Below are 15099 nucleotides of genomic sequence, written 5' to 3'. Positions count from 1 at the left end.
CACGCAATTGCGACTTTATATCACGCAATTCTAACTTTATATCTCGCAATTCTGACTTTCCATCCAAAAAAAATCAGAATTGTGAGATAAAAAGTCACAATTACCTTTATTACCTAATATTTTTCATTCTATGGCGGAAACAAGCTTCCATATGCGTAATATGCATGTGCATTACGTCATGTCAAAACGTACTCTTTGAAACCCATTTTCAAAAGTTTGCGTTTTCACGCTCCCAAAAACCCAGTTGACGTGTAAATGAATGACCAAAGCGCAACGGTTTTCCATTTTTAGTTGCAAACAGTGTCGTGTACACGGACCATTAAGAACATCATTTTAATATAGTAAATATCTTAATAACATTCAGATATAATTTTAATAAAACATAATTTTAATGAGAATGGTAAATGCATCACATGTTTAGCGTGTACATTCGGCCTTACATACAAAAATATATGGACTAAAACGTTTCGACATGCATGGATAAATAAATGATAAATATCTGGACAAAAAAAATTACAATAAATAGCATTTTACAAATAAACTGTTTAAAATATTACTTAAAAATTTGCATTTTACTGTATTTTCGTTCTGGTCAGTAGAATCAAACCAACATGGCTTATGAAGGGGAATCATTTCGAGTCTCTATATATATATTACCATAATACCATGACATGTTTCTCCTTCATAAGCCTTTTTGGATATAATAAAGTCAAATGTTAGTTGTGGAAATATGCAAGTCAGCAGAAGCTTGTTCACCGTGAGGCGCTCAACGACGCTGATCTTCTTCTTTCTGTTAAAAAAAATAAATTAATTAATTAAAACTATTATTTGCATTTCTTAAATACCATTGTATACCCGTAAATATAAGACTGTAAAATGACTTGAGCATGAATTTTAAACCCACTGAATGGCTAGGGATAAAATGATATGCCAAACGAATAGAGTGAATGGTGTTTGTATTGGGTCTGTGGCTGAATTAACGTCAGAGAGCTTGAGAAGGTGCAGAACAGTACAACACAATCGCCTCTAGGTGACTCTAGTGTTTCAAAAACCATTTCAAAGGTCAAAAAGACCCTGAGGAGCTGGAAGTCTGTCAGTTATTCATCCGCACAAACACACTTACCAATGATCAACCAAGACAGCCTGGAAACAAAGCTAATGGAATATAAATCAGAGTGCTAATTATCCAATGAGAATAAAGTTCAACTGCCATCTTCTAACTGAACGTCACTCCTCAGAGGCCTAGGAAACTATGACTGTGTAATTTACAGTTAACATTTGTGCAAGGTCTTACTTGTGTGCATAAAGATAATATGAGTAATTAACTAACATGATAATTGCATTTTTTAATATAACAAAGTGAGAAAAGTACTTCCAAGGCCAAAATGAAGAAGAAAAGGGTGAACATGGTGAGTTTCCCACCACAAACCTTTAAGCAATTAAGTTGATTTACACATTTCACTCATGTTACAATATGTTTGTGTGACAGAAATTTCTAGAAGACGACAAAATCATGGTGGGTCTATTATGTATTGAATATATTGTCTGATTAATGATGTTTCTTTTGAGATACTATTGACTTCATTGGTGTTAAAATACAACTAAAAACTAAATTTAATTGGTACTGTTTTATTTATAAGTCCATCAGTGGTTTAACCCCTACAGTATGTCAGTTTATCCAATACAAAAGTCCACTATAATCGTTACTTAAAGGGATAGTTCACTTTGAAATTAATTTTTGATATGTTTTAGCTTACCTCAAGGGCATCCAAGATGAGTAGGTGTCTTTGTTTCTGCAGTAGTTTCAATTTTTATATTTTTAGGTCAAACCGTTTGTTCTATCAGTCATATAATAGAGGTCTATGGTCACCACCTCAAAGAGCATGCACAGAGAAGTCCAAATTAAACATGATTTAATGACTCGGAAATGTAAGTACACATTGATGGCGTAAGACACGAAACGAGCGGTTTGTGTAAGAAATCGAACAGTATTTATATCTTTTTTACCTCTTGTAACCACAGCCAAGAGGTTGTGCTTTGGCTGTGGTTACAAGAGGTAAAAACGATATAAATAATGTTCATTTTCTCACACAAACTGCTCGTTTCATGTTTTAGGCCATCAATGTGTACTTACGTTTACGAGTCATTAAATCATGTTCAATTTGGACTTCTCTGTGCATGCTCTTTGAGGTGGTGACCATAGACCTCCATTATTTGACTGACAGACAAGAACGGTTGAAAATACTGCAGAAACAAAGACACCTACATCTTGGATGCCCTTGAGGTAAGCTAAAACATACAAAAAAAAATTAATTTTAAAGTGAACTATCCCTTTAAATGACTTGTTACACCTCAGTGTTCCTTGGGTTTTAACAGAGCTTGGAAAAAATATTTTAAGTGTAACACTTCTGTTGCTTGGAAAAATCTAGAAAATATATTACATTTGTCCAAGCACCAGTTTTTAACAACTGAATTCCAACTATAAACATTTTGCAAATAAGGAAGTGTAGGGTGTTTCTCGTTTTTTAGAAAATCAATGTTCTTTACCTCCATCTGTTGCTGAATCCATGTGATAGCTTCAGTTATGCTGGTGTAAACACCTGGTTTGTTTTTTTGTCCACAGCTCTCAGCCCAGCTGGCTGCCCCCACCAATGTCCACCCGGACCCCTGACAGGCCAGCGGCCCTCCGTTATCGCCCTACAGACAGAAGACCAGGGATTAAACTAAGGTGCAAATACATTCAAGTGTACTTGTTTCAATAATGACTCTTGCAGTTTATTATGATGACACAAAGATGCAATACCTGACATGTACCAGCTCCGCCATCCAAGTATCCTGCACAGATGTTCCATGAGGTCAGACCCCGTCTGCCACATTTTCTGACGGACAGTAACGGGACCTGAGTGACATGTAGGGATACACTGGCCTCTCCTGCACAACACACACATGTGCATTCTGAAGAGTCAACTCCAATTATATAAGACGATATAGTACTCAACAGCTGTGAAACTTGGAAGAGATACCAGTTATTCAGTAGCTCAAATTTGATTTTTTTTTTTTTTCATTAAATGCCCTTAAAAATGTACTAATAGCTGATGGATCCACACTCACCATCATTCACTGTGGCTCCCCAGCCTGAGATTAAACACATCTGTCCATCCTCAAAGCTCTCGCCGTAACTGGGCAGACAGATGGGGGCTACTTGGTCTGGGGCAAAAAAAAAGAGAGATTCATTTCTTTAAAATCATGCTTTTAAACCCATCTATTTGAGAAATATTTCAGCCAGTGACAAAAAGCTAATTCTTACCATTGAAAGACAGAGGTTGTTTGAGCCTTATCAGTGCTATGTTGTAGCTGAGTCCTTCTGGCCTGAAGCTCGCATGGTAGATGATTTTCTCCACAGAGAGAGCTCCAGATCCACTCAGTGGCTGGTCTATCATCCCAGCATACACGGTCCATAACACTGGCTGAGCAAAACTTTGAACAAAAAGTATCATCAATGTAAGTACTGGACCATCAGAAACTAATGTGGATTAGCCCAGAGCCAGTTTAAACTATGCTGGACCAGTATTAGATCAATTTGAACCAGCACAGAACTGGAATTAACCAGTCAGGACAAATACCAGACCAGCATAAACCAGTCTGGACCGTCACAGAACCAGTATTGTGGACCAGCACCAAACCAAGATAAAACACCAGACCATCACAAGCCAGTCTGGACAAGCTCAGCATCAGCATAAATTAGTCTGAACCAGTATAAACCAATCAAAACTGGCACCTGACCAGGTTAAAACCATCTGGACCAACATAAGATCAGAATAAACCAGTCTGGACCAGCATCTGACTAGCATAAAACAGCCTGACCAGGACCAGCCCATTACAAACTAATCTGGAATGGCACAAAATCAGTGTATACTAGCCTGGACCAGCACCAGATCATCATATTTCAGTCTGGATCAGCATATAACCAGTATAATTCACTCTTGACTAGCATAAAACAGTCTAGATCAGCACCAGACCTTCATAAACCAGTCTTGACCAGCATATAACCAGTATAAACAAGTCTGGACTAGTATAAACTAGGCTAGACCCGCTCCAGATCAGGATAAAACATCCCCAAACCTTCACAAACCAGTATAAACCAGAACAAATCCTTCATAAACCAGTCTGGACCAGCACAAGACACCCATAAGAGTCTGAACCGGCACTAAACCACTATAAGCCAGTTTGGACATGCACAAGCACAGAACCAGTATGGACCAGCATCTGACTAGTATAAAACAGCCTAGACCAGTTCCAGACCATTATAAAAATGTCTGGACCAGCACAGAACCATTCTGGACCAGCAATTATACCATCACCAACCAGTATGGACCATCACAGAACCAGTATGGACCAGTATCTGACTAGCATAAAACAGCCTAGACCAGTTCCAGACCATTATAAACATGTCTGGACCAGCACAGAACCAGTGTGGATCAACACCAGATCATCACCAACCAGTATGGACCAGCACAGAACCAGTATGGACCAGTATCTGACTAGCATAAAACAGCCTAGACCAGTACCAAACCATTATAAACATGTCTGGACCAGCACAGAACCATTCTGGATCAGCAATATACCATCATAAACCAGTATGGACCAGCATCTGACTAGTATAAAACAGCCTAGACCAGTACCAGACCATTATAAACAAGTCTGGACCAGCACAGAACCATTCTGGACCAACACCAGATCATCACTAACCAGTATGGACCAGCACAGAACCAGTATGGACCAGCATCTGACTAGCATAAAACAGCCTAGACCAGTACCAGACCATTATAAACATGTCTGGACCAGCACAGAACCATTCTGGACCAGCAATATACCATCATAAACCAGTATGGACCAGCATCTGACTAGTATAAAACAGCCTAGACCAGTACCAGACCATTATAAACAAGTCTGGACCAGCACAGAACCATTCTGGACCAACACCAGATCATCACTAACCAGTATGGACCAGCACAGAACCAGTATGGACCAGCATCTGACTAGCATAAAACAGCCTAGACCAGTACCAGACCATTATAAACATGTCTGGACCAGCACAGAACCATTCTGGACCAGCAATAGACAATCATAAACCAGTATGGACCAGCACAGAACCATTCTGGACCAGCACCAGATCATCACCAACCAGTATGGACCAGCACAGAACCAGTATGGACCAGTATCTGACTTGTATAAAATAGCCTAGACCAGTACCAGACCATTCTAAACAAGTCTGGACCAGCACAGAACCATTCTGGACCAGCAATATACCATCACCAACCAGTATGGATCATTACAGAACCAGTATGGACCAGTATCTGACTAGTATAAAACAGCCTAGACCAGTACCAGACCATTCTAAACAAGTCTGGACCAGCACAGAACCATTCTGGACCAGCAATAGACAATCACAAACCAGTCTGGACCAACACAAAACCAGTATAAACCAGCTCGGAGCCGTTTTTGCATGATATACTCACCCATAGACGCAGTGAGCAGCAGTGAGTATCCAGCGCTCACTGATGACTGATCCTCCACAGAGATGCTGGTTCTGGTAGTGCAGGCTGACCTGCCATGGGACCTGCCCGGGCCTCGACACGTTCCCTCCCACAATACGACTGCGGGCGGCTGGCCTGGAACCACACTCTGCACAACAACACACCAGCTAGATCTGTCCATTTTCTGGGGGAATTTTTTCTTTGCACATGCAAAAGTCACTGACATAATACTATGTTGCTACAGTATGTGGTTGTGAGTGTTTTTACTACATACGTTATAGCTATTTGGTTGCTGGGTATTCAAGGGTGGATGTATTCATTGTTGTTCTGGGTGGTTACTAACTGATTACTGACTTTTTATTGTCATATACACAATATTATCAAGATGAAGACAATCTTAACTTTTATGAGAGTATGATCTACTTAAACTGCAACAATTACACTCATTTCTTATCTTTAAAATATTAATATCAGCTACTCACCTATACATTTGACAGCTGTCACTATACCAGAACTGCAGAGAGTCTTTCTGAAATAACAGAAAAAACACTTTTAGTGAAATCGATATTTCTGTCTGACTAAACTGTTCTCGTTTCATTTAAATGCCTCCATTTATCTTTTATTCTAAAAATCAAATTGGCTTGTCTGGTCAAACTGTGTCACAACTCTCTCATTTTATTGCAGCATGGAGTCGAGATGTCTCTTTTCTTTTTTCATCTCAGCTGCCAAGAATAAGGCCGATCTCTATAAGGTAAGATATCTCACAAACACAGTCCTGACTGCTTTATCAGATCCCAAAAACACTCCTGAACATCAGTATCTGCAGAGACACTTTAGTACTGAACGATCTGCCATGTAATGCGTCAGTCACTGGACGGATCGTATTTGACAGTCTTTGGCCTAAATACTTCCTCCTCAGGCTTGAGTCTATTTGATTTGGGCCTGAGAAAAAGAGACACAGAAATGCTCATTTGAAAGCTAAAGAGCAACCGCTATTAATATCATAGTCAACATGTACAGGGCTTCAAAATTTGGGCTTAAAATGATCATTTTTGCTTGTTTGAAAGGAGAGTCGGATTCAAAAAAGAAAAGATTTGCGTCATTCAAACTTACATTTGGACCACAATGTTTTAAAACAAACTTTTATATATATATTTAAATGTGGCTTAGAATACTAAAACAAAACAACTTATCTGATATAAGTCTCACATAGCTAAAATAAAGGCTACATCATAATATCACGTTCAATCGTTTCGAATCAATCGAGATAAGAAGGGGTTGTTTACACAATACAATTTTTGTTTCTTTTTTTTTTTTACGTAAAATTTTTTTATGCGTTTCGGCCGTTCATTTACACAACAATGGCATTTTGGGAGCCTGAAAACCCAGAGTTTTGAAAACAGGTTTCAAAGTGTACTTTATATCACATTTGACTTTATATCTTGCAATTTAGACTTTATATCTCGCAATTCTGACTTTATAATACGCAATTGCGACTATATCACACATTTCTGACTTAATATCTCGCAATTCTGACTTTATAATATGCAATTGCGACTTTATATCACACATTTCGGACATTATATCTCGCAATTTCGACTTTATATCTCGCAATTCTGAATTTATATATCACAATTCTGACTTTATAATACGCAATTGCGACTTTATATCTTGCAATTCTGACTTTAACACTCAATTGTAACTTTATCACGTAATTTCGACTTTATATCTTGCAATTCTGACTTTATATCTTGCAATTCTGACTTTATATCTCGCAATTCTGACTTTATAATACGCAATTGCGACTTTATATCATGCATTTCTGACTTTATATCTCGCAATTCTGACTTTATATCTCGCAATTCTGACTTTATATCTCGCAATTCTGACTTTATATCACGCAATTGTAACTTTATCACGTAATTTCGACTTTATATCTTGCAATTCTGACTTTATAATACGCAATTGCGACTTTATATCATGCATTTCTGACTTTATATCTCGCAATTCTGAATTTATATCTCACAATTCTGAGAAATCTCAGAGATTTAAACTAGCAATTGTGAGAAAAAAAGTCAGAATTGTGAGATAAAAAGTCGCAATTACCTTTTTTTATTTTTCCTTCTGTGGCGGAAACCAGCTTCCATAGTTATCGGCTCTGTGTAAATGGGTTTTATTTTTTCAAACATCTACTGGCCTGTCAGCAAAATACAGCGATTTTAGACGTTTTTGTGGATCCATTTGAACAGGATCAGAACTTCAAAAATGCAAAGGAAAAACTTTTCAGGTTTTAGTACATTGTTGTCGTGTAAACACATTACACAAGCCAGTTCAAAACTGTTGCAAATCTTTGTAACTGAATCACTAGAAGAACCGGTTCATAAGAGTCATTTGTTCGCGAATCGGACATTACTGCGCACTTGTTGCATGCGCTCTATATATTTGAAATCTGGTGAAGGCTCATATACAGACATGTAATGGAGCCTTAGAAACCACAGTGTTAAACTAATGCTTTGTTTTGGCAGGGTATATTCGGTTGCTTTAGCACGCAGGTGTGTAAGAAGGTTTACCTAACGTATGAAGAGTTCTGGATCTTGAAGGTGTCTTGAAGGGATGTTTGGTTGATAGTGAGAGCCACTAGATTATTCTGAAATACTGCTTCAATAGAGGAGATGGGAATGGCAGCAGAGCTTACGTAACTACAACCAGAGAGAGAGGAGTACAAAAGAGAAATGATTATTACCAAGAATCGATGGGATAATACTTGAACACACTAAAATGGCACAATTTGAAAAAGGTTTGAATCCAGTGTAAATTGCTTGTATAATGAAAACAATTACATGGGAATAAAGTGCTCTCATATTCTAAAACTGGAGCACTGATTACATTCTCATTAAGTTTATAGTTATTAAATGCTAAAAGACACAAAACTACAGTTGTAGAAGAAATTGTTCTATATAGAACCTCTATATTAACTCTATACAAGGTTCTATATATAGTCTATAGTCTATATAAGGCTATAGAGAAACCCACTGAACCTTTTATACCCAAAACAGAAATATCTCTGTTTCCCTCTCAATTTCACACTTATTTACTTTCATTCATAAGCTGTTACTTCTGAAAAGATGAAATCAGTTGACTGAGACGTGGCCCGAGGGACTGTAATTAATCATTATTTCTGGCCAAAACAGCTACTACATTTGAGATGGATTATAAAGACAGTGATGCCAAACAAAAAGATCAGACCTCTAAAATAAAAATAAAGAGGTGTTAAATGTAACATCTTGACCCTAGTTGAGGTGAAACAGCGTTTGCAATGATGTTTTTTTTCTTCGTTCATTTAATGGCAGACTGATTTTAATTGGATTAACTATGCAGGTAATGAGGCCACTGGGAACAGAGGCACATTATTATTCATAGACACCCACACAGTGCAAGAAAATACACACACACGTGAAAAGTATCACCATATTTCTGTTTAAAAGGGGGAAATCCCTGCTTTGCTCTGGAAAATTAATTTTCCATAAATAGCAAACATGGGCAGTGAAGATGGCTGTTAGTTAACAGAAATGAAGACCCAAAATGTGTAAATGCCATGGAAATTTTAAATATACATATATAGTTCCTAGTTAGAAATATGTTATTGGATGGATATTGTTAGTACCGTAAAACTTCAAATAATAGCCCGGACTTTTATTTTCCCAAATAATCCTGCACTGGCTTGTATTTGAGACAGGCGTCTATGAGACGGGCCTTCATATTTAGTGTTGAGGTGTTGTTCATTGAGTGTAGGCCTAGAGTCTCTAATCTCTAAAAAAATTCTCCAATTGCTCCACGTGAAACTGCGGTCTTCTGATCTTTTACTATCTTGTCAATTGATTTTGATTAATATGCGCGAGGGAGAGAGAGCAAGGCAGCGCTCATGTTGTTTGAAGACGTGAGAGTGCGCAAGCGCGCGCGCGCCTCTCTGCACGAGCGCGAGTCTCCGCTGACTGCACGCGCACCTCTCCAAACGGACGAGGCGTTTATACTTGACGCGCTCGCCGTTGTGCTCTTCTGTGAAACGACAGGGGGAGTCTCGGAGAAATTTCCTCTAAACCACCAGGAATCAGCAGTGAAGAAGTAGTTTACAGTTTATTAGTATTTAAAAGAGTAATTAATGAGGTAGGTTTATTGTAGGCTACTTTCACCGCATGTAAACTAGTTAAACAACTGAAGCCTTATTGGAGAGTGTCTAAACCTTAATTTCATCAGCAGGGCTTACTTCTGCTATTGTTGGCTTATTTTGTAAATGGAACCAAATTTAGACAAGTGCAAACTGGGTGCTTAATGCAAATGTGTTTCAAAAAATGAAAGGCTTTTATGGTCGCCCATCAAAAGGCGTCTATTTCACTCGTCTACTCGGTTATTATTTGAATTTTTTCCCGTAAAAAAATAAATAATATTTAAATATATATATATATATATATATATATATATATACACACACACCGGTATACAAAAATTCGTAATCCTCTCCGGTAAATCACACAGAAAAGAGAGAGAGATATAACTTATACATATAACTTCTTTATTAAAAAAAACTGGAAACCCTAAAGAACATTCAGCTCTTGAAACTGAAATTTAAATGACTGGAATCCAGTCCATCTGCCCCGACACACTTAAATGATAAATATTCATTGTAATTGTGTTTGTACCTGGTGTATCCCAGTTGTCTGCAGGCTAAGGAGCCCAGGTGAGAATCCCAGCCTTCAGAGCACACAGTCCTCCACGAGCCCCTGCTGAACACCTGCAGCACAGAGCTTCTGCCACTCACACGCACTGAGACCGAGAGAGAGAGATGCGCAGGTCAGTCAAGACATGCACGCTTCACATGCTGTCACATCTGGGGTCCGGTTTTATCATTTTGTAAGATCTGCTTATAGATGGGCTGATGATAAAACTGGTGTGGGAAGTTGTTTCATTATATATATATATATATATATATATATATATATATATATATATATATATATATATATAACAATACATAGGGTGAATTTTGATTTTGTGCTTATATTCAGGAGGAAGAGACAGACAGGATCAGCCCACCACAGTTGAGTTCATCTTCTCCATCTCCGCAATCCTCAACTCCGTCACACACCGCTGTTCTGCTGATACACCGAACTGACGACATGCAGTGAAACTTTCCTGAGCAACTCTCCAGACCCACTGGGGACAAAGAGACTGCTTTCAAAATGCATGATGGTGACTGAGACACACACACACACACACTCTCTAAGAGAACTTAAAACAACCATCTGTTAGCAGTGACCTACTGTCATAGGTGGAGCTCATTAAACATTTACTAACTCAACTTTACACACACACACATTTATTTTCATCATGTTGGGGACTTTTCTTTTACTTCTATTGTCTATATACTGTATACAAGTAAGGGTTAATGCCCGACGAGGCGTTTCTCTGTTTTATTTACATTTTTTTCTTTCTTCAGCAGCATCCCAGTCGTCAAAGTTGTCATATTCTCCATAAATGTTAAAAGAAATAACGAAGTCGCTCATTGTTGTATTAGTAGGCTATGTATCTAACTAACGTTAGATGTTTGTTTTGATAGAGCAAATTGTTAACGGATACTTACTTTGACTGCCTGTTGCTATGGTTACTCACAGCTGTTGTGGGTAGCGCATTTATTTATTCATTTCGAATGGTAAACAGGCAGTTTCACCAGAACTACTTTACTAGGTGTCCTCTATCACTTTTTAACGGACACCCTGCAGCCAATCAGAATCGAGTTTTCACCCAGACCATGGTATAATTCAAAATAACTGCTTTCTGTGTGAATATATTTTAAACTATAATTTATTCCTGATGTAAAGCATCATTACGCTAGTCGTCAGTGTCACATGATCCTTTAGAACTGGATTAATGATGCTGTAAAAATCAGCTTTGCATCAGAGGAATAAATTACATTTGAAAATATATACAAATATAAAACTGTTGGAATAACATTTCAAAATATTTCTGGTTTTACTGTATTTTTGATCAAATAAATGCAACCTTGGTGAGAAAAAAAGACTTCTTTCAAAAACATTACAAAAGTAAGAAAAAGTTTTAAAGGGATAGTTCACTTTGAAATACATTTTTGGTATGTTTTAGCTTACCTCAAGGACATCCAAGATGTAGGTGTCTTTGTTTCCACAGTATTTTCAATTTTGATATTTTTAGGTCAAACCGGTCTTGTCTGTCAGTAATATAATGGAGGTCTATGGTCACCACCTCAAAGAGCATGCACAGAGAAGTCCAAATTAAACATGATTTAATGACTCGTAAATGTAAGTACACATTGATGGCCTAAGACACGAAACGAACAGTATTTATATAGTTTTTACCTCTTGTAACCACAGCCACGTCCAAGTGATGTGAAGGAGCGGGCGTGATCTCTCACGCAGTTGCGAAAAAAAATCAAAGTTGTCTGTTGATCTATTGAAATCTTCTTCCATTGCGATTTCCTGTATATCTAAATATGTTTAGATCTTCACAGTGAAGGGTAACATTTCCGAAATCTCTGTGTAAACAATGAGTGACGTACACACGCGAGAGATCACTTCCAGCGCTTGCGCAGACCGAAGCGCCTGCGCCCTCAGATCACTTGGACGTGGCTGTGGTTACAAAACGATATAAATACTGTTAGTTTTCTCACACAAACCGCTCGTTTCGTGTCTCAGGCCATCAATGTGTACTTACATTAACGAGTCATTAAATCATGTGTAATTCGGACTTCTCTGTGCATGCTCTTTGAGGTGGTGACCATAGACCTCCATTATATGGCAAGAACGGTTTTACCTAAAAATATCGAAATTGAAACTACTGCGGAAACAAAGACACCTACATCTTGGATGTCCTTGAGGTAAGTTAAACATATCAAAAATGTATTTCAGAGTGAACTATCCCTTTAAGTTGGGAAAAATGTTGTGGCCAAATTATTTTTAAAAAACACACTCACCTCCCAAACCTATTCCCAGTGACAGAATCAAGACTATAAGCAAGACCACGATGATAAGCAGAGCCAGCAATCTGCGAGACACATACGGCCAACACAAAGATTTCAAGTTTGACAGGTCCTCTCCTGCGTGAGAGAGAGAGAGAGAGAGAGAGAGAGAGAGAGAGAGAGAGAGAGAGAGAGAGAGAGAGAGAGAGAGAGAGATTGAATAATTGATTGAATAAATCAGTCTGCTGAAGGCCAGTGCTGTCACTGGAGTAAGACTGATTAGATCACATTTTAACACCTCAGGTAGCAGAGGTGGCCATGTACACCACTCACCGAAACCATTCCAATTTACTTACACCCTGTCACACACCTTGAAAGCAAGAAGCTTGCTTACCATCCAAGAAGGGCTGGACCTTGATGACGGGCACGCCTGGGCTGGGTGGGATCTGAATGTTGTGGACTTTGTTGTACACAGGCAGTGGAGCTGACGCCACTGTAGGCAACTCGACAGGGACGTGGGGGTCCTGCGAGCCCGGGTCGTAGAAGTGAATCGAATTGCTGTTGTGACTGCTGAAGGAGCTCACGTTGAAAGTATTGGGGGTCTCCACAATGGGAAGGTCCTCTTCTGTGATCGAGACCAGCTCAAGAGCTCTAGATTCAGTGCCGTCCTCTACTACCAGATCCTGAGAAAGTTGCTGAGAAGACTGACGAAAAAGAAACACTTTTAAATGATATCAAGGTATAAATAATATTGGAATAATTATGTTGTTGTTGGTTTATGTTTTCCTCACTATCCCTGCATTTATTTGATCAATAATACGGTAAAAATAATGAAATATTATTAGAATTTTTACAAACTATAATACATTTTAAAATGTAATTTATTCCTTATTAAATATAAATATTCATAATTTTTCATCTTATCATTAATGTTTAAAATAGTTTTGCTTCTTGAAACTGTGATAGACTTTTTTCAAGATTCGTTGATGAATAGAACGTTTTTTGGAAACAGAAACCTTTATAAATGTCTTTACTGTCACTTTTGATCAATGTATTTTGTCATTATTATGAAAAGTCCAATGAAATGTGAAATTTTGCACACAAAAAAAGTGAATAACTTTCATATAAATATTTGGCAGCAACATTGTTCATCATAAAAAGAGGTGAAGTTTTGGTAGTGTGTCATTGTTTCCACAAAAAAGTTAAGCAGCACCACTTTTTTAAATATTGATAATAATAAGAAATATTTCTTGAGCAGCAAATCGTGATATAGAATGATTTCTAGGATCATAAGACATTGACGACTGGAAATTCAATAGAAATGTATCAAACAGTAAACTTCAAATCATTTTAATTTGTAATTTGTTCCACAATATTACTGTTAAATACATGCAGCCCTGGTGTGCATAAGAGACATTAAAATGTCTAGGTGTTGTTCTTGAATGAATCTTGAAAAAAATAAATGTATTCATAAATTGCTAGACATAATCTATTATTGTTTAGGAAAACAAAAAAATGTTTTTATTTTAGAAAATTAATTAATTAATTAATAATACTTTTTTTTTTTTAATTCTACCAGACCAACAAAAAGAAAGCTTTACACCATGTACACTTTCACAATGAAGTGTATTCACGGTGTAATGACAAAAAAAAGAGCCAGGTGTATGGAGTGACACCAGAGAGAGAGTATGTGGCAGCTGATGTGATAGACGCACGCGCCTTGTCAACCTTGATATAATTTAAAAGTGTCTGAAACACAAGGACACCAGCGAACTCTCAGTCATGCTTCCTTACCCTCTCCTCCCGGCTTCCTCCCTCTGATCCCGGCCGCTCCGTCTCTCCTGTGGTCTGGGAATGAGAAGCCATGATGACTGTTCTTTCATCCTCTCATCCTGGATGAACGAGGCAAATGAGAGACGACACTGACACCGATCTACTTAGGAAGTGAGAAAGTGACGTTGTGAATGGGAATCCAAGGCCCTCGGCCTGTTTAATCCTTGTTAGAAAGAATGAAGGATGAAATATTCCAAGTGACCGCCTGTGAAATTAGCTTTGGAGAAATTGAGGTGACTAACTGGAGAGCTTGAGAACTGTCCTTCTGACTGACTTCATATCTTATTCTTGTTCCCCCCTCTCTCACACACACACACAGTGACACCTGAGCAGGTGTGCAGCAGTGTTTTGTAGTGTGACTACAGCTGTGGATCAGGTAATGCTGGACGGGCTCGGCTTCTGAGGTCCAGTTACACTAAAAGGTCAGGCAGGAGCACCAGGCACGAAAAGGTCATCAGTCTTTAGGCTGTTGCCTAATTTAACCCTATACCTCTTGGGCTTTTAATTATATTCATTAAAGGGATAGTTCCTTTTGAAATACATTTTTGGTATGTTTTAGCTTACCTCAAGGGCATCCAAGATGTAGGTGTCTTTGTTTCTGCAGTAGTTTCAATTTTGATATTTTCAGGTCAAACCGTTCTTTTCTGTCAGTCATATAATGGAGGTCTATGGTCACCACCTCAAAGAGCATGTACAGAGAAGTCCAAATTAAACATGATTTAATGACTCGTAAATGTAAGT

At 38.1% G+C, this 15099-nt stretch overlaps 1 protein-coding gene across 1 annotated transcript; it reads right to left on the bottom strand.

Annotated features, from left to right (window-relative positions):
- Positions 1 to 255: 255 nt before the first annotated feature.
- Positions 256 to 14869, bottom strand: tmprss3b (transmembrane serine protease 3b). The gene is made up of 13 exons (XM_039687991.2): positions 14320 to 14869; positions 12920 to 13229; positions 12541 to 12663; positions 10629 to 10748; positions 10235 to 10358; positions 8108 to 8236; positions 6020 to 6066; positions 5520 to 5685; positions 3308 to 3477; positions 3112 to 3207; positions 2804 to 2931; positions 2548 to 2697; positions 256 to 790 (listed from the first exon to the last, which is right to left on the bottom strand). The coding sequence occupies exons 1-13, from the start codon at positions 14389 to 14391 to the stop codon at positions 767 to 769; spliced, it is 1659 nt and encodes a 552-aa protein (XP_039543925.2). The 5' UTR covers positions 14392 to 14869; the 3' UTR covers positions 256 to 766.
- Between the last annotated feature and the right edge of the window lie 230 nt (positions 14870 to 15099).

This window comes from Pimephales promelas, chromosome 6, assembly GCF_988280905.1.
Source record: "Pimephales promelas chromosome 6, fPimPro1.hap1.1, whole genome shotgun sequence".
NCBI lineage: Eukaryota > Metazoa > Chordata > Actinopteri > Cypriniformes > Leuciscidae > Pimephales > Pimephales promelas.
Note: the sequence above shows the minus strand (reverse complement) of the source record. Positions and strands in the feature narration are given on the sequence as shown.

Coding starts and splice junctions, on each gene's coding strand:
- tmprss3b (XM_039687991.2), bottom strand. CDS start 14,391: ATGGCTTCTCATTCCCAGACCACAGGAGAGACGGAGCGGCCGGGATCA. Junction 2,932..3,111: donor GGGAGCCACAGTGAATGATG/GTGAGTGTGGAT, acceptor TGTGTTGTGCAG/GAGAGGCCAGTGTATCCCTA. Junction 2,698..2,803: donor GCGGAGCTGGTACATGTCAG/GTATTGCATCTT, acceptor TTCTGTCTGTAG/GGCGATAACGGAGGGCCGCT.